At 50.9% G+C, this 24,538-nt stretch overlaps 1 protein-coding gene across 1 annotated transcript; it reads right to left on the bottom strand.

The window, feature by feature from the left end:
- Nucleotides 1-30: 30 nt before the first annotated feature.
- On the bottom strand, nt 31-24,529 carry LOC135245896 (FYVE, RhoGEF and PH domain-containing protein 6-like). The gene is made up of 21 exons (XM_064319258.1): nt 24,236-24,529; nt 18,149-20,342; nt 12,780-12,906; nt 11,867-11,934; nt 11,710-11,740; nt 9,408-9,559; nt 8,565-8,721; nt 7,907-7,994; nt 7,214-7,264; nt 6,677-6,735; nt 6,359-6,430; nt 5,843-5,911; nt 5,443-5,526; nt 4,781-4,860; nt 4,267-4,369; nt 3,755-3,901; nt 3,329-3,431; nt 2,677-2,780; nt 2,365-2,493; nt 2,108-2,256; nt 31-1,870 (listed from the first exon to the last, which is right to left on the bottom strand). Exons 1-21 carry the CDS (start codon nt 24,243-24,245, stop codon nt 1,834-1,836), a joined length of 4,014 nt encoding a protein of 1,337 aa, XP_064175328.1. The 5' UTR covers nt 24,246-24,529; the 3' UTR covers nt 31-1,833.
- Nucleotides 24,530-24,538: the final 9 nt, after the last annotated feature.

Genomic DNA, 24,538 nt, shown 5'->3' with positions numbered 1-24,538 from the left:
TGATCAAGAAAACACAAGACATTAAAATGATTTAATTAAAGTTTGTGCTTTATACATTAATCTGTCGAAACACGTAAACAGTTCTGTAAATGTGACACTGAACAAACAGTGGCGCTCCTCCGGTGTTCCCCCCTCACTTTACAATAAACTACATTTCCCATGAACCCCTTTCTCCAACAAGGCAGTGCAAGCTATGGTGACCAGACCAATTAAACGTAAATATACAATGTAAACTTTATAAAATTCAATATAAATAAACCATGGATCATTACATCCCTGCTCAGTTTTTGAGGCCAACTCAATGTGAAAGCCGGAAAATAGGTCTATACCAAGGAACATTTAAATACCTCTGTAACCTCTGTGTATTGAACAACATTGTGGGCGATAAACATTTGAGGGGTGGTCCCTACACATTTCTGAGAACCCCGTTCAGATACAGGATGCGACAAATGTGCTGTCACTTCCTGTGACTTGCGGAGGACGACACTAAATGAGGCAACCCAAACTGGGATTCCGTAAGTCTTACAGGCATCTCGTAGGCAAAGATATTTCGTTCCAGGAAAACCCTAGAGCAAGTACTCAAAAAGTATTTGCAATGCTCCCAAACAAACGAGTAATTCAATTTCAATGACAAATTGTGCTTTAAAGCAATGAAACTTCAGATGACAAGAAAAGGCATCTTACAAACTGGAATGCATTACCTCTCTGCTAATTTTAAAGCAATGAAGAGATGGATTATGGGTAATATTTCTATGGGCTGGCATCCTATTCATAGAATCTATTTTGGACATCTTCCAGGTTCTCCAGAGAGCCCTTCAGACTTGAACATTGGCTCTGAAAAAGAACTTCATTCGTTTCCGTAAACCACTCAAAATGCATTAAAACACGAATCACCTTCGATTCAGCACTTGTGAACTGCAGTAACTATTCAAAATTCTAATTCTACCATATGTAAACATTTAGACTGACTACACTGATCTACACAGACTGATTTAAAGTGGGCATTGTAACAAGAAGTGAACAGTGTTGATTGTGCAGTATCGCCCAACACAAACTCTTAAATATCTTTGTGCTCTATTGCACGTGGACATATTTTTCTGTACACATATGAACCATTTCCAGTTGTCCCAGTACATGGCATTATCCATTTTTTTAAAAGTCCTGCTTTAAGTTCTCCAAACAAAACATTAAAAATAAAAGGTTTAGACTTCAAATAGGAGGTTTAAAAACTTTCCTTTAAAAAAAAAAAACAAAAAAAAAAAACAAAAACGTTCCATTCAAGGAAAAGCCGTAGAAAGTGCATTTCCTCTCCAAGGACTTCACAGTTGAGATGAAGATCTCGCGCAGTGCAATGCGGCCCAGAGGGGGACCGTGGCTCCGCCCCCAAACGCCACATGGCCGTGACGCACTCCTTACGCCTCTGACCTCGGCAACAAGTCTCACGCCGCAAGCGCTTCCTTAGTAACCAGCTCCAGGGGGCGCGGTGACGAGGACAAGGCCGTTTCTGGCTCCCTGTAAAATGTGCTGCACTGCAGCGCCTCAACACCAGCGCCCTCTTGTGGTGAAGCAACGCCTGACGGTCAAGATTCAACGCACCGCTCATTTTTCCATTCCCACGGATGGTCGTTATTTTTGCGTTGTCGACGCCCTTTCTGTACGTTCAATGTTTGGGTCTATGGAGGCACAGGGAAGCCTCTGTGAACGATGAGGCTTTTAGGTCCTACAGTACCATCCTGGGACAGAAGGAAACTCAGGAGCCAAGATGGCTGCTGCATCACTACAGGTTTTCACCGAGGGATCAGTGTAGAGCTTGAGGGTGGAGGGAAAGGAGACTCAAAGGACCATGGCTTCCTGGAAAGCATAAATCCATCTGATGGGAGAAAAAGAATGCACACAGCACACACATTTGAGTGTAATGTATAATACACAGGTATAATATACAGGTAGCAATCTTCAGTTAAATTTATTTTAGCGCACATACTGTTTAATTTATAGTTCAAATTTTCACTGGACACTTTTTGCTCATTTTGCCATATTATAATTTGAACTAGCCCACGTGCCGGTGCACAACCCTGTTGAGGCAGAGAGACTACGTTTCCCAGGGTACCTCCGGGCTGTCTGTACATCCTCAGCCTTGAAGATGTAGAAGAGCGTGTTTTTGTGGTACAGCTTGAACTGCAGTTTCTGCGCCTCCCCCGACTTCTCTTCCCTGAGGAAGAACCCGAGCAACGGCTGGCTCTCCAGCGCTGCTACATCCTGGAGAAACCATGTGACAGGAAATGACATCACAAGCAATACAGGACAGCAGGCTTTTAACAAATGAACATGTATGTGCCTGGCGTGAAGAGAGGGAATGCGGCGTACCTCGCTGGCGGCGTATGTGTACAGAACTTTGTTCTTGATGACAAACCACAGCTTCTTCCACTGTTTCTTGTTGCCCTTTGACCTTAGCAAGTATCCGCTTATGGAAGAGTTCTCCGTATTCGCCGATACCTGGACACCAAACATTACACACGTAAAATTACATCAATAAATGTTACACTATAAAACGCCATAATTCAGGATTACTTGAAAATGCATCGTAATTGTCATTTACTTTCACTGTGCATGTAATGAATGATAAATGTATCAGCACGATAGCTTCGTGAATGCATTGTAACTGTGGAGGTCGGTCACCTCTTTGAGTGCAGCTGGGATCTTCTTCTGCTTCCTGGAGTTGATGAGGACGGACGAGAAGGTCCCAGTGGACCTCCCGCTAGGGGAAGAGTCTACCTGGTCACCTGGCAAATAAGGTAACAGCATGCTGAGTCACAGGGGTGCTAATGCTAATGGCTATGAGTAACCTCACTCATAATGGATACAGGGGTGCTAATGCTAATGGCTATGAGTAACCTCACTCATAATGGACACAGGGGTGCTAATGCTAACGGCTGTGAGTAACCTCACTCATAATGGACACAGGGGTGTTAATGCTAACAGCTGTGAGCAACCTCACTCATAATGGACACAGGGGTGTTAATGCTAACAGCTGTGAGCAACCTCACTCATAATGGATACAGGGGTGCTAATGCTAATGGCTATGAGTAACCTCACTCATAATGGACACAGGGGTGCTAATGCTAACGGCTGTGAGTAACCTCACTCATAATGGACACAGGGGTGCTAATGCTAACGGCTGTGAGTAACCTCACTCATAATGGACACAGGGGTGCTAATGCTAACGGCTGTGAGTAAGCTTAGTGATACAGGACACAGGGGTGCTAATGCTAACAGCTCTGAGTAAGCTTTAATTATAACTGGGCAGGCACAGGAAGGGAGAGAGCCGTACTCTTGCGCTGGAGCTTCACGAAGCAGTGGTCACACACTCGGGCCGGCTGGTTCTTCAGGTACTCCAGGTAGTGCTTGTGTGTGGAGCAGGCCTGGCACACCACCTGAACACATGCACACACACACACACACATGCACACGCGCACAGGGACAAAGCAAAGCAGGGTTTGATTGATCCACACACTTGTATAGTGCCTTAAGATACCAGACCACAGGGCCCATCCACACACTGGAACAGAGCCTTAACAGATACCAGACCCTGGGGCCCATCCACACACTGGAACAGAGCCTTAACAGATACCAGACCCTGTGGCCCATCCACACACTGGAACAGTGGAACAGCCTTAATAGGAGGAACTCTTAGACTAAGCAGACACTTTTACAGGAGGAACTCTTAGATTAAGCAGGTGGCCAGAGCGCTTTTCACCTTGCCGCAGGCTCGGCAGTGATGCCGCCTCCAGGTGAGGGTGAACTCGCAGGTGCAGATCATGCACATGGTGGCCCGCAGGTCCGGGATCCAAATGGGGGCCTTGGAGCCCAGGGGGGCCCCGCTGTCCAACCCGACCCCGCCCGCCTGCAAAGCCAACCAATCAAATCCTCAACGTGTCTGCAGAGCCAACCAATCAACCCCTCAACCAGCCATTTCAGCCAAAAAAAAAATGATTTCAGTATATTTCTCAGTTCTTTTTTTGATTACATTGTGTTCTGTCACCTGAAGAAAACATATTCAGGTAAATGTTTAGTTTGGACACCTGTACAGGTCACTGTGGCCATTCTAGAATTCTGCAGACTTTCCATTGCACACTAAATCGTTTTAGTGCACGTGCAGATAAACAGTTAATAGTGAATTTCTACAGGAGTCCTTGAAAGCAGGACAAAGCGTTGCCATAATTCCGTGTCGGAACACACAGGGGCGATCGGCAGGAAGGATGTCAGCACCTCTTCCTGGCTCTTGCTGTGGTAGAAGGTGATCTTCTTCCTGGTGTGGTCCTCGATGGCCCTGGAGATGGCCTCCAGCCACTCGTCTCGCTCCGTGGCAGAACTGCAAGACGCAAGGCACGGCAGCATAGCAACTACGAACTTTAACCCCACAGTCTGCGGTTCTGTCCTCCTATTGGTGCAATATAGCTCAATGCTCAAAAATGTAGTTTTGTTCTGGTTTGTCCAACTCATTTCAATGCTCAATAGGGTAGCTGAGGAGCTGATCCGAGCCTGCACATCTAGCCCTTTGTGATAATCTGTGGTATCAGCATGTTATTGACACAGGGCGAATATCTGGAGGTGTGTGCATAATCGGTGGTATCACCATGATATTGAACATAAAGCTGGGTATCTGTGTGAATGTACGTTCTGTGGTGTCACCACATTATTGACTATATAAGGCTGGGTATCTGGTGTGCGCGTGTATATTCTATGGTACGGTTCTCTCCCTGGCTCCACCCCCCTCCCTCACCTGGCGGACAGAATGAAGGAGCGCTCCACGCTCTCGATGTTCAGCTCGTTCTGGTACGCCTCCTGGCTGGGCTTGCTCACCTGCGCGGGGCAAGCGGCAACCAATCAGGACACATTCTCATCCTCGCACTCACCCCATATAAGGGTCACAAATTTCGCTCGCACGCAAGGCTTCGTCGGTAGAAAAAAAAAAAAAAAAAAAAGCTAGCACGTTGCTCCGGCAACAATTTGCACAACTCGGTTAGTTTGATTTCAAAACGACGTGGGAGAGAGATGACAAATACGTTCACCTGGACAGAGAGTCTAAACTTTGGGTCCTCTCCGAGGACTTCCTGTACTGCAGGGCTGCCCAACCCTGTTCCTGGAGACCTAACATCCTGTCGGTTTTCGTTTCATTCCTAATTCGCCACACCTGACTCTGCTAAATAGCAGCTCAATCTCCAACTGTTGAATGAGGTGCGCTTTGTTAGGGTTGGAATGAAAACCTACAGGAAGCCAGATCTCCAGGAACAGGGTTGGGCAGCCTTGCTGTACTGACTATTCATCCATAGCTTATTGACTGTAAACCAGTATTGTCTGGAAATATTTACGACTGGACAGGCGCTCTCTGAAGCCGGGGATTCTGAACAACAGACCTGAACGGCGGGTTACGCGGTCGCTCACCTTCATCCCTGCCAGGGACAGCATGTTGTTGAGTTTAAACTGGCCCGACTGGACCGGGGTGGTGTACAGCAAAGCATCGTTAAACTGGGGGAGAGAGAGGGGGGGGGGCGTTCGACAGGTCAGGCGAACCAGATCACAAACGAGGTCTCACACAGACGCACACACACACACACGCACGCACACACACAAACACTACTGACAAACATCACTCACAAACACCACTCACACACACAAACAACACTCACCTACACAAATCCAAGAAAGCCAACCAGTGAGATTATACTAAATTGATAAAGAGTGGCCTATTGAAGAGAGTATATCTGAACCAAGATGCGCAACTGCAGCGGGGGGGGGGGGTACAGAAGGTGCGGCCAATGCGGAGAAATTCCGGGCGGCTTACCAGGAAGAACATTCGCGGCTGCATGACCTTCCGGGACAGCTTCTTGAGAACGCCTTCCTTCAGGAACACCTGCCAATCAAGACACGCCACTGACCACCACAGGAATGCCCTCCCCTTTCCCCATTTAGAGCACTGCTCAGCGGCGCGGTCTTTCTAAAGCACCACCATTACACCACACAGCACATCACGCTATTCCAAATCAGACCCGGCTCAAGTAATTCATTTAAATACTTTAAACCTGTACGCTCCAGTAAAGTCCAGTAGATTACATACAATAAGGGGAAACATCACCAATATTCAGGACAAAGCCCTACTCTGAGATGACTATATGTTTTGCTGATTAATATGTTTAGTTTCTTGGGCCCAGCAGGATTTTTTTCAGGTCTCATCAGCGCCTATTGAGATTTTATATATATATAAATCCAGATCCGGGCCCGTTTCAAATAAAGGGCAACTGATTGGCTGACCGATCGATTGGTCAATCAGTTGACTGACGGACGCAGTGCCCAGACTCACCCTCCCGGGCTGGACGATCTCGTGGTGCCCGTTCAGACTGTACTGGATCTGCATCAGCTTCTGGAAGTTATCCTGGGTGGAGAGAGAGAGAGAGAGAGCGGTTCTGGGATTGATTACTTGGGTCTGAATTCCTGATGACATGCGATTAGTCTGCCCGAACTGAATGGCAGTGGACTGAGAGGGAGTCAGGCAACGAGCGCTTCAGTGAATCCACACACTCAGCGACAGGAAGAGATTTAAGGGAGGAAAAGACAGAAATAATGCGGGTCAGAGAGGAAAGCGTGGGTATGAGAGTGGTGAGGGAGAAGGACGTCTCACCCCCTGTTTCATGATGTCATTGGCATGGTTGGCCACCTCCTTCACTATGGAGAGAGCAGCTGCAGGAACAGAGAAAATACAACACTGACCACTGACCACCATTTTTACACAGACTCTGTGACCCCGACACCGGGACACTGTCTCACATGTCTAACACCTAGTCTGTTTAACACTGACCCTGCAGCACTGACCCTGCAGCACTGACTCCAGTATTTCAACCCAGGCATTGTCCGTAGCATTTATTCCAGTGTTTCAACGCTGGCCTTGTGCCATGGGCAAACTCAGCATTTTAGCAGTGACACTGTATCAACTGACTGACTCTCAGCATTTAAAAAATAGAAGGACTCACAGGAAGCAGTATGATAGTCACATGGTAGTCACATGACCTGGTGTTTCATTATTCATTTACAACAGTGGCAAATAAAGGCTAAATAAATAGATAAAAGTCTATGACCTCACACGCTTTCTTGTGCCTCACCGACACCACAGTTTAGCTGAGTTTAGCAATGCCAAACCCAAGAGAGTGTGCTCCTTTACCTTGTGTGTCTTTGTAATCCGAGGAGTCTTCAGGGAGCTTTTTTAAATAATCTGAAAAGGCAGAAAATGAACAGATTGTACAATCTTTCGTTTTCTTTCTGCAAACATCAATCAAAAAAAAAACCAAACAGCTATGTGTCACCAGAGACAGTGCAAACGAACCCAGAATATATATATATATATACCAGTATATAAACATTAATTACCACCTAGGAATTAATTATCAATAATAATTACTGATGTGACTGATTTTCTATAGCGCTATACAAAATTGTTGGATTTATAAAAGTTAAATAAAATTGACACAATGAAAAATATAACATTTTATGGTTTCAGGGGCATCACACTATTACCACACGTATTCAGACCGGTAACACAGATCAGGATAGTTTGTACACAATGCGCTACATAATTTCAAATTCCTCCAGTCTCCACTAGGTGGTAGTGTGCTTCACAGTTAGAAACATTAATCGCAGTCTTTGAAACAGTTTTTTGTGCTTTTAAAACACTTAACATGGGTAGAGTCCAAGACCAACCCATTTGGAGGCAGCTATGCAATTTATGACATCACAACAGGTGCCAGGAAAAACTAACTGTACCTCTGAACAGATCTCAACATGAAAACTGAATATACTGTAGCCCCCATTTGTGCCCCATATAGTGGACAGCAGGTGGCTCGCTGGCGCCCCCTACCCGTGAGAAGTAGCTGGTACTGCGGGATCCTCTGGACAGGTTTCAGCAGGTAGTGCTTCAGAGCCAGGTTGGCACAGCGCGGACTCATCTGCAGCAGGAGTTACACACGCGTTACACACGCGTTACACACGACGTTACACGCGACGTTACACACGCGACGCGTACACAGTACTCCCAGCTCCCTCTCAGTGAAGTATCAATGCCCACATTCAAAATACGAGCACTTCCTGCCCAAGTTTTTTACGGAGTCATTCTGCGCGGGCATTTCAGGAACGCATTCTGAGAATTCATTCTGAGACAGCATTCTTGCATATCTTTCCACCTAGCGCGTGGACTAGCCTGTGTTTATGTGTCGACTCGGTGATTTCACAAGCAAGCCACGAGGAGCGGGAACATTGCCACATGGTGTATGCTGGGAACATGGCAGGAAGTAACTTGTTATTGCGCACGCACACGCCCACACACGCACGCACACACACACACACACACACATACACACGCGCGCACACGCGCACACACACACGCACAAACAAACGTACACACACACACATGTACACACACACACACACACGCACGCACGCGTGCGCGCACACACACACATGTACACACACACACGCACGCGCGCGCCCGCGCACACACACACACGTAGAATGGGCACCTCGAAGTCGCGCACGGCGGCGGCGAAGCCCGGGTTCTTCCGGCACTGCTCGTCCAGCAGGGCCACGTTCCCGTCGAACTCGCGGATGTAGGTGGAGTACATCTTCAGGTACGGCCCCTTCGTCACAAAGATGTCCGCCAGGCACTGCTGATCGTCCCTGCCCCGTGGGGAGAGAGGGGGAGGAAGGGGGGGGGAGAGAAGGAGGAAGACGTCGCGTTACTGAAGTCCGGGTGCATTACAGACAGTTAAAAAAATAAAAAAGCGAAGGCAGTGCACTTGTTCACGTTGTGGTTGCCGGCTGGGGTTCTTTCTCGTTTGAGTCATCCGGAGATTCCGGATCAGTATCAGCAGATGTGTTTGGTCAAGGACAGCTGATATGTGTCAGGGTTCTGGGACAGTTACTTAGGGGGGGTTAGGGTGATAGAGAGTTATTGTTGGTTATTGGGGTTATGGGAAGGTTGCTGAAGGGCTATTGGGTGGCTGAAGGCACTATTGGACGGTTATTGGGACGGTTATTGAAAAGATGTGGAAGGCTGTTGAAGGGATATTGGGGGTGGAGCCACAAATGGAGAGTTATTTGGGGTTATTGAAAGGTTGTTGGAGGGTTATTGGGTGGTGGAAACCCAATGGAGGTTATTTGGGGTTATTGAAAGGTTGTTGGGAGGGTTATTGGGTGGCTGAAGGCATTATTGGATGCTTATTGGGTGGTTACTGGAAGGTTGTTGGAAGGTTATTGGATGGTTGAAGGCATTATCGGCGGGTTATTTGGGGGGGGGGGTTACAGGAAGGTTTTCGGAGGGCTGACGCAGGGCTACGGGGCCAGAATCGGGGCGGTTCTCGTACCAGCGGGCCACCCTCTCCTCCAGCTCCCGCAGGAGGTCCCGGTTGAGCTCGTACAGCTGGGGCAGGTAGTACAGGATCTGGTTCAGGACCCGCTCCTCCACCACCGGCTTGCCGCTCTGCCGGGACGCTTTCGCCACCGCGTCCCGAAAATCCTGCCGAGGACACACACACACACACACACACACACACTCCGTGAGGGTCACAGACGGCAGCTCCGCGGGGCGTTTCAAAAGCCAGCTGGTCTCACGGGGGACACGGGATCCACACAGAACCTCTGCAGCTACCAGGTACTTCAGCATGAACGGCTATGATTGGGCAGCACACCCTGGGCCTTCAAACGTCCTGGACTGCGATTGGATAGTAACGCAGATACATTCGACAATATAACAGACAGACCTTTTTCCCCTGAGAGCTTTACTTCTCTCTCTCTCTCTCTGACAGCCTCTTAAAGTCTGTCACAAAAAACCCTGCTTTCATAATCACGGTCATGTGACCCTGCAAAAAATAACAATTACATTACGGTGCCCTTCCGCTCAGAGAAGCAATCGCAAACGCATCCGCTTCCTGTTTGCTCTCCGATTGGCCGGATGACGCGCGAGGTCACAGAGGCCTGCGGAATGCGGCAGGCTCCTTAGGGTTCCTCCAGCTGGTCCGGCGCATTCCAGACGGCACGGTGCCACCAAACAGGAAAACACAAACCAGCAGGAATGCCAACGATCCGGAACCACAGGGGCCTAAATGTGGGCCCGTCTGTGCGGGGCGGGCGTGGCAGCTAGCAGCTAACGGCTAACTTAATGAAGAGCATGTGATGGAGCCCGTTTAACAGGAGCAGGGGGCAAGACACCACAGACAGGCCACTCACAGCACAGAAGGGCATTCACAAGGGACAAGCCCACACCCCCCCCACCTTCCCCGGCTCACTACGCACTCAAACCAAACCGCAGTCACAAAGCCTCCGTACCTGCTACACACCCTCACACACACACGCATATGCATCGTAAACACACACGTACACACACACACACACACACACATATGCATCGCAGACACACACGTACACACACACACACACACATATGCACACACAAGCACACACACGTACATGCACATACACAAACACACAGATACACACGGACACACACATCACACACACATACACACACACAAAGCCAAGATCTGATAGTACACACGTGCATGTGCGCACGCACAGGCCCCCAGGCAGACACACATGTCCACACATACTCACACACACACACAAACACACACACACACACACACACACACACACACACACACACACACAAGGAGAGCTGGAGTGCGAAACAGAAACACACATCTAGTCTCATGGGGTAACAGTGGAGAGGGTTTTTAAGCACACAGAGCCCAGCCCGTGGGCAGCTGCTGTGGGGTCAGGTCGGCCATGAAGAACAAAGATCGAGGAGGGGCATTAGCCCTGCTTTTAAAGCTCTCTCTCCCAAGCCCCGCCCCTCAGCCGAGGCCTCAAATCCCACCGAAGCACTGAACACCTGGAGCCGGAAGACCTCCCACACGTGGGCTCACTGTCTGTGTGTGTGTGTGTGTGCGCGTGTGTGTGTGTGTATGCTGGGTTGCAGTCTTACATCAGCTTTTCACACATGAGCACCACCCTCCTGAGGAAAGGTAAGACTCCCAAACAGAGGGGAAGGACTCTGACCCCCCCCCCCCACTCACACTCACCCCCACCAGCACCACACTCAGCAACTCAGCAACCAAAGCGCATGGCAGAGTCTCACATTACACGCTACGGGACCTGCTTCCCCCCTCTGCCCGAAAAACACAGAGTTACCCCGAGGGAGGCGGGCACCCCGCCCACACATCAGCCGATTGGCTGTCCTGCCCACCTGGTTACACTGTCACATCGCCATGGCTACCCGCTCACAGACACCCAGGATAAGCTACAGCATCCTCAGAACCAGGCCAGGATGCCAAAGAGAGTGAGACACACAACGCTAGCCTTATTAGGCCCGTTCACCACTCTCACACGCACAGAAGATCATGAGGTATAACATTCGGGGAGTTGATGTGCACCCAGGAACAACCGCCGTCTTCCAAACTGAGTCAAAGTTCCCCTTTAAAATGTCAAAACATGTTTTGACTGACTGTCCGGTTTCAAGTAATAATGCCCATTGAAAGAGCACCTCTCGTTGTAACTGCTACAACAACGTTACAATGTACGACATGATACGTTTTAATGCATCATATGTTAACGTGTACGACACAACACATTATTCAATATATTGATAGAGATCCATGCAGTACTCACGATGTGGAGAAGCTTCAAAACATCCACAAACCTGTTGAAAAGGGTGAAAAAAGATTATATGGAATATTCTAGAATGTGGCATTTCACATTAAAAAAGAGTAAATATTCAAATGTTTTTTTGCGTCTTTTTTTTTTCCAGAGAAAAAAATGCACTCACACTTTCTCAGAGCTCATGATCTCCTTGGCGATGTGAACCACCTTGTCCTTTTTCGCTTGGATTTCATGCTGTTGGACAGGAGGGGGCAGGACATGTCAGTGCCTACTCATGTGCCCAGAGACAAGTGCGCAACCCCCTGCAGTTAGTACACACTCAAGTACTCAGACTCAAGTGTACACCCCCTGTGGTTAGTACATACTCAAGTACTCAGACTCAAGTGTACACCCCCTGTGGTTAGTACATACTCAAGTACTCAGAATCAAGTGTGCACTCCTACGGTTAGTACATACTCAAGTACTCAGAATCAAGTGTGCACCCCCTGTGGTTGGTACATACTTATGTACTCAGCATCAAGTGTGCACCACCTGTGGTTAGTACATACTCAGTCTCACATCATGTGCACACCGGGTAGACAACTCATGCCACACTAAGCAGCTCCTTAGACCCAATGGACTCTCCTGCGACAGAATCCTCAAACCCACAAATCCTTCCTCATCCAAACAGGGACTTCCTGTGTGTGTGTGCTGTGTTTGTACAGCAGCAAGTGGAGTAGATACAGCAGCCGATCTGTCAGCCAAATTTACTTTACACTCTCTCTCTCTCTCTTACTCTCTCACTCTCACTACCTCTCTCGCATAAGCACCTTGGTCAGGAATTGAATTCGTCCGCAAACACTCAAGAGAAAAGGCCGCCGTGATTCCTGTCGGCCTGTCCAATCAGAGTGCGGCAGCCTTCCTCCAGCCTGGAAACCCGACGTTACGAACCCTCCCTCCCCGTTCCGAGTCCTCCCTTTCACACGCTCACACAGCTTCCTCTGACACACATCCCTCCGGTGCTCAGTGCCATTGTTCAGTGCAGGGGTTATAAACGTCACACATTTCGTGGGGGAGGGGGTACCGGGATTCTTCCGTACCTGGCGGTCCCCGGATGGTTCCGGTTCGCCCTTGCTGGAGGCGGAGCTCGCGGCGTCGTCGTCCTCCTCTTCGGAGCTGTCAATCATCGCTTCGCTCCCCGAGGGCTGGTCCTCCTCGCGGCTGCCCCTGCCAGGAAAACAGGATGTCCCGGTCACTGCGTCCCCACGGAAACCAGCTGGCGTTCGCTCTCTCTCTCTCACACACACACACACACACACATAATTCCACCTACCCACACACACACATACCAAGCTCCAACACACTTTTACAATGTGGCCAGATTAACCACTGAGTCATACACAAGTCATTGAGATTATTGAGTCATACGCAAACACACACACAACTTGCAGCACAGATGCGAACAAACAAAGCAGACATGCACACACGTTTTCTTAATTCATTCTGGGGGGGGGGGGGGGGGCGGCGGACAGCAAAATGTCTGAACAATGCTGCTGTCAGTTACGCCCGTGGCAGAAACAAGCTATCTATATTCCCGATAATAAATCAGAGCCAAGCAAAACACTTTTTTTTTTTTTCTTTTTGCAAGTACTTTTCTCCTTTCTCTTCTCTCATTAACAGAGCTTACATTCAAAGCCCAAACAATACCGCACTCGACCGCTGACATTTTGGAAGCCGGGAGTCCAAGGAGGAAATCCTGTCTGGAACTCTCTCGGCAGCCACGAATGGCCGAAATCCAGGGACCTGACTAACTGGCCAGGTTCTGCCGACGCTCCTGTAGCTTAGCAACAACACCGACAGCAGGGGGACTTCTCCCAGAACATCGCACGTTCTCCGTGGGGAAAGGGGGGGGGGGGGCAGAAGCACAGCAGCGAGCTAACTTTCAAAACGCATGTTGGTGAAAGAGCCCGAAACCAGAGTGGGAACTTCTTGGGGGGGGGTCTTTCAGGCCACCCTCCAGCGACAGAACGTAGGCACTGTCACGACGTTGGGGGAGCTACTATTTTACACAGTGCACTCAGGAGTACACACTAAGCTGCATACTGCACTCAGGAGTACACACTAAGCTGCATACTGATCTCAGGATTACACATACAGCAGCAGACTGATCACAGGCCTGCACCACTCTTTTAGAAAGAAATTTCAGGTATACACACTTAAATAACGCTGATCACGTGTGCAGACGCTCATTTTTACACTGATCTCAGTTCATACCGCTAGTACACAAACCGATCCCAGATCTACACGCTAACTTACAGACAGACGTCAGGTCGACACACAAAAAGTAAAAAAGTAAAAGGCTTCAGTTAAACAGGGGTGCATCTTGCAGCCCTGGGGGTGGGGGTGCAGAACCTTCTGGAATTCCCATGGGAAGAGGACGGTGGGGGGAACTGGCACGCGGCAAATTAAAACAAGAACAAGAGCCGTCCAACGGGGGGGGCGCCCACGGAGACGGAGTCACCGCTAACCGAGACTAGCGGCGGCGCTCAAAGCCAAACTCCTGCCGCCCTTTCCGGTTAATAATCACCCGGACAGGCGATGCTCTCGAACCCCAGCCTCGCGGAGGTACAGAGGGGTCCTTCGTTTGCTCGCAGTCCGGGCCAGCTGTTTTTCGGGCTGTAAGAACAGGGGGGGAACCCGCGAGCTCGTCCTCCTTACCGTTTCAAAACTTATTATTCTAACTGTGGCCCTGTGATTCGGCGCAGACAACGCCCTGACCCCCTGACCCCGAGGATACGAAAGCAGTGAGTCGTCTCGAGCACTCAGAGGCCTGAACACACACACACACTCACTAAAAAACACAAACACTCAGCAGGACACACACATTCACTGACATACTCACTCATCCACTCACAAGTTCACTCAAAACCATGGTATTCTTTTTTTAACAGCTTCTATTTTCAGTGGGTTTAAAAGCACCATTCTCTCTCTCTCTTTCGGTCTCATTGCGAGACCCCGGGTCTGACAGGCAGCGCTAGGTGAGTAAGACCTTCTGCACGCTGCTCCTGGACTGACAGGCAGCGCTAGGTGAGTAAGACGTTCTGCACGCGGGTGAATAAAGTGAAATGCATTCGCTCGGCTTGGGCCCCTGCTGAGCCCCTCTCCCCCATCTCCTTTCATCTCTCTTGCTCTTTCTCTCCCTCCTCCTCCCACCCACTCCAATTTCCTCCCACTCTTTTTCACACTCACTCCCTCCCTCCCTCCCTGACGCTTTGCTCTCCTCTCTCTCCCTGTCCCAATCTCCCTCCTAAAAATTATTTTATTTCAAATTCAAACAAAAAAAAAAACTCACCCTCTCTCTCTCTCTCTCTCTCTCTCTTTTCCTCTCCCTCCCCCCCCTCCCCCCTCTCCCTCTCTCAGGTATTCCAGCGTGCTGCAGATGAGGACAGAGCTCCTCTTGTTTAGGGTGCAGTGCAGAGCCAGTGGTCTGAAGCTCAGCGGGCAGAGCTGGCGGGCGGCACGTTAATAAGAACCCAGAGCCTAATGTAATCAGCTCGGGGGCCGCTTGAGCGGATCGGATCATGTGTAGCGGGAAAGCCCCCCCCCCCCCCCCCACAACCCCGAGCGAGTCTGCTACTCCGCCCACACCACACCCCCCAACCCCACCTCCCCCGTCAGGCCTCAGCGCCGGCGCATCGAGAGGTCAAAGGGTCGCCGCGTTCGCCAGTTCCCCGCCGGTCGCTAACGATCTGTGCGCGACCCGCCGCCCCCACCCCACCCTCCAACCACCCACCCCACCCCACCCCACCCCGCCCTGCCCTGAGCAGACCTCCTGCTAAATGAAACGCTCTTAATTGGCGACCTTGTGATCCGGAACCGAGACACTGCGCTCTTCTTCTGTGGTAATACACCCCGGACGGCGGGAGGACAGCCGGTTCGCGTTAAACCTGATGCGATTACGGGGAGGGAGCGGCGCGGGCTAGCGGCGGCTAACAGAGCCGTCTCAGAATGGCTGGCAGAGGCAGGAGGTCGGAGGTCGAAGGTCGTTATCAGAGGTGCACATGTCTGAAAATGAAATGCTCACAAGAGTCTAGCACTGAAAAATGAGCATAGAGAAAAGATCCCAGAGTTATCACCGACTACTGCACATTCATTCGTTTGGATTGTTGAATCATCTTGGAAGATATCCAGGACGAAAACTGAATGTTCACATACATGGGACCTGTACAGGAGGCCATTATACAGAGCAAGTGCTGTCACATGGGGGTTTTCTTCATAGGAAAGGAGATGGGAGGGAGGGAAGGAGGGAGAGGGAGAGAGGGGGAGCGAGAGAGAGAGAGAGAGAGACTGAGTGGGAGTTCAGAGTTACTCGTGAGTTCATGTTGAACTCACACCGGCTGCATATGCTGTCATTTTCAAATGAAAAAACAAAATGAAATCAACCAAAAGAAAACATCCAGAAAGATTTTTAAAAAACAGGATGAGGGAGAATGAGAGAGAGAAAGAGAGAGAGAGCCATGCTTTGGCAAATTTTGTCATGCCAATAAAGCACTTTGAATTTGAGAGAGAGAGAGAGATTATAGAGATTAATTAGTCTTGGTACCTGTTGTACTGCCAGAATGTATAAAGCCATCTCTGAATGTTCTGCTCCCTGTTGGCTTTTTAAAGAATGCAGGCGTTTCACACTGATTAGAGAGAGAGAGCCAGAGAGAGAGAGAGAGAGAGAGAGAGAGAGAGAGAGAGAGAGAGAGAGAGAGAGAGAGAGAGAGAGAGAGAGGGAGAGAGAGAGCTCCAAGCAGACACAGGGGCAGGGCAGAAGCCCAGCCGTTCCGCGTTATTCAAACGCTTCCTGCCCGGGCCGACCGAAATAGCTCACACACAGGAAAAGGCCCACGCGGGACGGCCCGATGAACGCCCCCTTTTCAGGGCCCAAGTCCCCCCCCGCCCGGAGCCCCGGGACCTCTCGCTCGGCCCGGCCCGGCCCGGACCCCGGGGGTTCCCGACGGCCCTCGGTCCGGAAAAAATCCGGAACATCCTCTCGCACAAAACGGAAGCAACAACAGCCCGAAAACAATAATAAAATAAAAACCTTTCAGCTCGCGCCAGAGGCTCGACAGCTTCACATCCTGAGCAGAGCTCTTCCAGCCAGGGCCAGATTTAAGACTCCAGAACACAACAGTGTGCGGCAGGCAGCTAGGGCGTGTGCGCATACCAATAAGGTCACACGCCGCGGATAGAGGTTTGCAGAACACATTTCTCGTGCCCCGCCTGCAGCGTGTCGCATTCAGCGCGGCTACGATTAACCACGCGTCTGGGTTCAGCGGGGTCACGTCGTCGAGACCTTAGTCAACATTTTAAACCCCGGGATCGGTTCCGGTTTGGACGCGCCAAGCGCAAGGCAGTAACAGTGACAAGTCGTCGGACATAGCGAGATAAGTATGTTACGCGTACAGTAATCCGGTTATTCAGGCTTCAGTGTTTCCCGGGCCCTTGCCGACTTCTCGCCGAGGAATCTCAAGCACTCTTTTTCTACGGATACATTTCGCAACTTCGGGGACGGCGCGCCACCAGAAAAAACGCCGGGCTTCCTTTCGCCGCTTCGGAACTTGAAGAAACGGGTTTCGCGCGTCTAACTGTACCGCTTCGTCAGGACGAGCTGGAAAACAGGATGTCCCCCCCCCCGATGGCCTGTAAACTGTTCCTCCTGTTTACCTCTAAACAGGAGGAAAGGCCTGTCAATTTATCCCACCGAGCCGCACGTGAAATCAGAGACAAAAAATCGACCGAGCAAAGCGTTTCTGAATTCCTGAGCCCCCGCAGGTCATCTCCGCAGCGCGATGAGCGAGACGCATTCAACAAATTCCTTCCGCGCGCGCCCTGGTTTACACGAAGCGACCGACTCAGCGGATTGCCGATTCCTTTCCGCCCCCGGCCTCCGGTCTTTCTCCCTCTCTCCTTGGCGTCGGCGGGGGATTCGCTCGCTCGCCCGCCTGCCGCGACCCCGCCGCTTGCGACCTCGTCCTCGTCCCGGCCGGTCGCGGTGCTGCCGCCCCGACTCGGGTATGAAACGCACAGCCTGGGAAAGGTGACGTTCCCTGCAGGTCTGTTTGTAATGAGGGCCCTCTGTACAGAGTGAATTTAACACTGACACTATAGCGGGACAGGAGCTGGAACCAGGCTGGCTTGCTTCTGAGAGGTTGTCATCCCTTTTGTTGCCATGGTGACCCAGGTAAACTTAGTCTACTATCTTTATGCTGGCTGCGCAACCAACCCCCAAACCACCCCCGCCTCCCCCCAACCCCCCCAGTCAGAAAGCTGCATGATGACACTGCATTGTGGGAAAGGGGTATAATGAGCCAGCCTGGTTCAGCTCTACAGTGAGGAAAATGAAGAAACAGTAAGACAGAGTCATATTTAACAGTCAGTACCTTAGATGGGTTAAGCGCTCTGTCGCTCACGCGGGACGTACCTCTTCCGAAAATCGTAGGGCGCCTGCTCCTCGTAGATGTCCTCGTCCCCGTCCTCCAGGCTGGAGGAGTTCTGCCAGCCCAGGTGCGTGGCGTTAAGCAGGGGCAGGTTCATGTACTCGGGGATCTCCTCGTAGAACGGCAGGTTCTCGTACTCCGCGGCGGGGCCGTACTCGTCCCCGTCCACGCTCTGCTCGCGGCCGATCAGCGGGCACGACGTCTTCCGCCGGCCGGCCGGCGGGTCGCAGGGGGTCGCGCACTCCCCGTTGGGCAGCGGGCTGGCGGGCGGGCTGGCCGCCCGGTCGTCCGGGACCCACTCCCCGTCCACGGACTGCTCCGTCTCCACCACGGACGTGCAGTCCAGCGTCTGGCCGCCCTTGGCCAGCAGCCTGGGCAGCATCTTCACCGACAGCTTCAACTCCAGAAGCTTCCGGAACGAGCTCCTCTTCTGGCCGTCGGCGCGCAGCAGGTCGGCCGCCGAGAAGGACTTCGCCCTCGGCTTCCCCGGGGTCGGCCCGGGCGACTCGCGCCGCGCGTCGCCGGGGCTGCCGTTCCTCGACGTCTGCTTCCCGAAAAACGGAGCGATCCGGGTCAACCGCCGCGGCGCTTTTTCCGCGGGGGGCGACGGGAACTCTCTCGCGGGGGCGTCGCTCCCCTCCGTGCGCGTTCCCTCGTCCTCCTCCTCCTGGGCGGGGGACAGACTCCTCCCCGGGGCCTCCTCGGACGGCTCCCTCCTCGGCGGCCCCGACGCCGGCAGGCTGTGCCTCTGCGGTTTCCTCGGGGCCGTCTTCGGCGACCTCTCCGCCGCGAAGGCTGCGCCGGTCGCCACGGAGAGCGGCAGGCTGCAGTTCAGCTTGATCTGCTTGGGCAGGCTCCTGGTGAGGGGGTAACGCGCAAACCCGTAGCCCCCTTCGTCCTCTTCCTCGACGGGGCCGACGGTTTCGGAGACGGCGCGACTGACCCGCGCAAACCCTTCGTCCTCCTCCTCCTCGTCCGGCGGGCGACCCGGGCGGGAAGAGTCCGCGTGCTTGTCCAGACCGAGCGTCAGGGACTCCTGACGGGGAGGGGGAACAGGAAGGGCGGAGTCTTCCTCCGCGTCAAACCCCCTGGACGCCGGGGAGTGATTCTGATTGGCTGCAGGGCTTCTGGAGTAGGTGACGCTCTGCGTGTGAATGAACACTTTGGGAGAGAGGAAAGGGCTGTTCCTCACGACCGACGGGCCTTGGACCTTTTCCTCGGCCTGCACCGCCACCTCCTGCGCGTCCTCCATGCCGTCCTGCCTCACGAGGGCCGCCTTCCGTGGTTTCCGTGGCGCGGGAACGGGGAGAGGCTTCCTGGGGGCTGCCGGGACTCGGAACGCAGGGTGTGACCCGGCAAACTGCCCCTCCTCCCCGTCTTCCTCTGGGGAGTCCACGGAGACCTCTGCCGGCCCAGAGACGTCCTCCATTCGACCGACACCAGGGACGGCGAAGTTGCCGTTGTCCTCGTCGCTCCGTGACCTTTCGGGACGCGACTGCGACCCGCCGGGACCACCCGTGCTTCGAACAGGGTTCAGGTTCCGATCCACCGCCCCAGCCCTCCCGTTCTGCACGGGGGTCTTCTCCTGGGGCCGGTGCTTCGCGTGGCAGTTGTTCGCGGACACGGCCTGGACCCAGACGTCCTTGAGCTTCTGCTCCAGAAAGCTGGCGTTGACCACCTGGCTCTTGCCCGTCTTCCCTCGAGCCCTGGGAACCGGCGAGACCCGCGACCCAAACCCGTCCACGCCGCCGCCGCCGTTCTGCAGGTTCTCCAGCGGCTCGATGACGATCCGCGCGGTCTCCCGGCCGTCCGCCGGTCGGCAGTGGGCGCAGGCGCGTCGGCCGCAGTCGCAGGTCGGTATGATGTAATCCGAGTCGGGCTTGCCGAGCTCCGTCTGCAGCCCGTTCCTGGAGTTCAGCGCGCCCAGCTTCTCCGAGCTGCGGCTCCTCTCCCGGGCGCAGGTTCGAGGCCCGCCCTTCGGGGTCGTGGGCCCGGGTTCCGGACCAGAGGGGGTCTTCGGGAGGCACGGTTTGGGGGCGACGGCCGGTTTGGCTCTCTTCAGCGCCGCCGGGGAAGGGCAGGAAGGGGCCATGTCGGGTTTCGGGGCGACGGGCGGGGGCGCCGGTTTCTGCGGCTGAGCGATCTTGGGTTTGGGCGCCACCGGCGGCTTCTTCACACCTACGCGGACACAGAAGACAGGCCTCAGCTGAAAAACAGCAACGACCACCACTACCAGCAGCCATTTCCTTCAAATCCAGGCCGTGCTGAACACCTAACCCATATACATTTCACAAACCACATACCATGGGCATACCGCGGGCCATAGCAAAGGCACATTCAAACACTAAAAAAAGAGACTTCCTCATACATACCGCTTAAATAAAACGCAGCTAGCGTATGAACTGCACAGTCTGACCGACCGAGATAAGCCACAGGTTAGACAGTATGGTTATTTTACAGAACCCAATCAGCCAGTTTCCTGTCTCCATCTGCGATGTGAATCAGTAACAAAGCACAGAGCCAGCAAACAATGTTTCTCATTATAGCTCAAATACTCCTGGGGTTTTCTTATATCGTATAAGGTACTGCTCTTTATTCACTGCTAAACCGCCAGCTATGATCAACAGAAAAGCCGCATTAACCCTATAATGTTCTAATGAGAGAAATGAAGATAAATCTGCTGGCCAAAAAGGTTGGGGCTGGGTCACAGAGAATTTAGCCACACCGGATCGAAGGCGGTTCACCGAGAAGACCCAACGGGAAGGTCGAAGTCGGATTTGCGGAAAGACAGGGAATAGGATCTAAAGAGAATGATGTATCATCCTTAAAATCCAACCCTCAGAACATATCAATCCTTTTTGTGTCATTTTTTTTCTGGCTCGGTTTCAAAACAACGGTCCGGTGCAACGGACATGAAGTGAGCGGTCGTGGGCCACAAAACCAAGGCCACCTTTGGAAGGTGAATTAATTTTGTGTGCCATAACAACACCCAAGTATCCAACAGTGCTATTTAAAACAAGTTTAGAACTACTTCTTTGGAAAAAAAAAAAAAAAAAAAGTGACACATTCCAAAAAAAGCACACGCTCTCCCACACACACACGCTCACAAACCACAGGAAGTCCTACGCGCCGTCAGGAACCTGCCATGTGCGACCTCGACAGGGACAGGAGCCTTGCGTTCTCAGCGCGCATCCCGGAAACAGACCCGCTTCACGTTTTTGCTCATCTGGTCTGCTTCCGTTTCCCGGGAAACGCTTGAGGTGCAGACGGCCCACGGAGAGGCGAAGCTCGGCTCAAAACCCCGAGGTAAACGGCGGGGGGGCGAGGGGTTTGTTTTCGGGCCGTTTACACAAGCTGTTAACACTGGTCACCTTTGACATTTTCATATCGCACGCATATGAACTCGTATCGTGTGGCTGAGCGCCAGGAGGGATTTTTACTCACATATAACAGCCCTGTGGAGGGAGAAAGATCAGCGACTATCCTTATGACCCGTGGCCGGCAAGACAGGGAGTTGCAACTCTCCCAGCCATATATGTTGCAGAACTTATCGAATATCATAAGCGCTATAACAGCCAAAGAAACCCAAGGACACAGAAAAGGGAGAGTACACTATGTGTACTATGTGTTAATGAATTCACCTGATTCCACGTGTGCTTTTACAGTCCTATATGGAGCACAATGAAATGCAACAAACAAAAACACGGCAGTCAAATTGTTTGCATATTATGATAATTATTAGTTGTTTGCATATTATGATAATTATTAGCTGTGGTATGCAGAACATCTCCAAAACGCACCACTGAAGTGTAAACGCTCTTGCCATGTTTGCCTTCGAACGCGTTTTCAGAGATGTAGGTCAGGCGAACACACCCAAACAAAGCCCTCTGTTGACTCAGTGCACGAGACTTCCCGGGGGAGGAGCAGGTCGGGTTGCCATGCCACCATACTGCGAGAAGGAAGGTGTAGTGGGTTCACCCCCCCCCCCCCCCCAAAGTCAACACATTTCATAATATGAGTGCACACCTGGCCAAGGCATTTAGCAGCTTGCTTGATTCATGCCTAAGACGTGAACCTGAACGTTAATAAAAGCGACAGCAAACCGTAGTACATCAAATAAAGGTAGTAGTATGGATAGCAAGCTACTCTTTTCTCTTTTTTTACTGAGCACAGTGGTTGCAGTGATAAACCCTGTGTGTTGATGTTGAGTCTTTCAGTCAGTGCTATCCAGAATGACTGAGTGTGAATATGTATCCTAAATTAACACAGAAAATGCACGTCATAGGGTATAAATGTCATAAAATATGATATACGTTCAAACAACCACATGCAGCGCCTGTAACCACGTGCTATGTCTAACTCGGTGTGGAAATCGGGACCCGCTGGAGCAGGTCCTCTGTGCCGGGGAAAAGCACAAAGTGCCGCACTGTTAATGGGTTTTTGGTGTGATGTCATTTTATAACCGAAGCCTGTTGCTGACTCTGCACAAGCAGCATCGTGCAGCACGCATCTCCCTTCTGCTTAGCAGGCCCACACAGCTACCTGGCGCCATAAAAACATGCCTTCTCATTCGGATTATTTTCAAAAATCTGTCTTCCTGCAAGAACTTTAAAACAGGGAGCTTTCATTGAAAGGGCAAACGCAAGTTTCCACTGGTTTCGAAGTGGTTTGCCTATTTTTAAGCCAAGGAAATGCTGTCCCCGGTGATTTTGGGAAACGTTCCAAGACAATAACACCGTTCATTTTACTTTGGCCATGGCTCGTCCCTCACCTCAACTGTTCCCTTCTGCTGGGCGCATGTCCTACTTTCCCATAAAGCGTTAAATAATTTTACAGGTAAAAGTATTAACGTTGTATTAGGCCTCATTGATCTGACAGTCTTTTCTGGTCTTGGAAATGGCAGTGATCTGCGGAAAGTAAGATCTACTGGGAAAATAAAGACAACAGAAACACCCTGACAGAACAATCGAATTTTCTTCAACCGAAAAAGCGAAAATAACGATTCACGCATAAAAGCTGCTCAAAAGTGCATTCTTGGCACTGGCACATGGGTCTGCTTTTAATGCGCGACGGTTCAGCTATCGGGTGCTTTACGCATCACAGCCCAACATTTCATACGTGGTCTTGATAAGGTTAGGATAGGAGCCCACACCGGTATCCCCTTGAAAACAAAGAACCGGCTTGAAGCCATATTTTCTGCCCAGCTAGTACTTGCCTAGCTGCTGCTGGCAAACTTCGTAGTCACCACGAGTGTACAGTCATTGAGCGGATGTACATCTACTTTTTCCTTCTTTTAACCATCTACTGACAATGCAAGAGAAATGCAACGTTGTTCCAAACAAGAATACAAACCTCGTCGACGTGTAACGCGTTAGACTAATTACACTCAAAACATTGCAATGTAACTCGATGCAACGTGAAATGTTGCAACATGAAAACCAGAGCTAAAGTGTAGCTGGTCTGAAACATTACCTACTCAGTTACACGGAGCCTACATTGAAACTTTTTAATCCACTACCACGGCGAAGGGAATTACCAACTTTGTCAGATATCGCACCGTGGCAACATATTCACACAGAAAAAATACTAGCATACATATTCAAATGTCTTTCTTTGCATGTACGCCTGTACGGACATGCACTTAATGCCTTTAAGCGATTCTCACAATAGTTTTCCTAAACACCAAACAACACGTCAAATCACCGCTTGCGATTTGCAAGCAAACAAAAAGATTTATTAAACTTTCTGAGAATTTAGGTAGCTTCACTGACGGTATTGTATAGCTTGTCACTTCAAGCAAAATAACAACTGTAAACTAATTTATTTGCTATAACAAACACGGTGTTCTTACTCGGAGTATACCAGCACAAGTCGGTTGAATAGACTTAACCGGTTAATAATTTATTGAGAGCAACACAACCTTGAGAAGTTTAAATAGTGTAAAGTTTGTGAAAACATGTCTCCGTGGTTATCAAACAAGTTATCTGGCAATCTGTTTACACTGTCGAGGAAACAAACTGCCAGTAGCCTACACAACTACCGTTAGTGAAATACGCATTCAGAAAACTAACCTGCGCTCATGATTCCCAAAGCTTGGTCGCTACTCCATGAACAACTGGCTTTCAGCCTGAAAATGTTACCAAGTAACTTCGTTTGTTTTCATTTTCCAGGCGCATTTCTGGCTCCTGCATCCGCGAGACAAATTCCAAGTAAACATACAAAACTTTTCCAAGATACTTTCGATATTTCTCCTTGCAAAAAATTAATTGAAACGATTCGACTGTTCACTCAATCCGTTCAAATTCCCAAATCCGTTCAAGATCCTCACAACCTCACACTGAAACTCATCACTGTAAAGATTTGGTTTCAATTAC

The sequence above is a fragment of the Anguilla rostrata genome, chromosome 19 (assembly GCF_018555375.3).
Source record: "Anguilla rostrata isolate EN2019 chromosome 19, ASM1855537v3, whole genome shotgun sequence".
Lineage (NCBI taxonomy): Eukaryota > Metazoa > Chordata > Actinopteri > Anguilliformes > Anguillidae > Anguilla > Anguilla rostrata.
The sequence above is the reverse complement of the archived record's forward strand: the minus strand, read 5'-3'. Positions and strand labels throughout refer to the sequence as shown.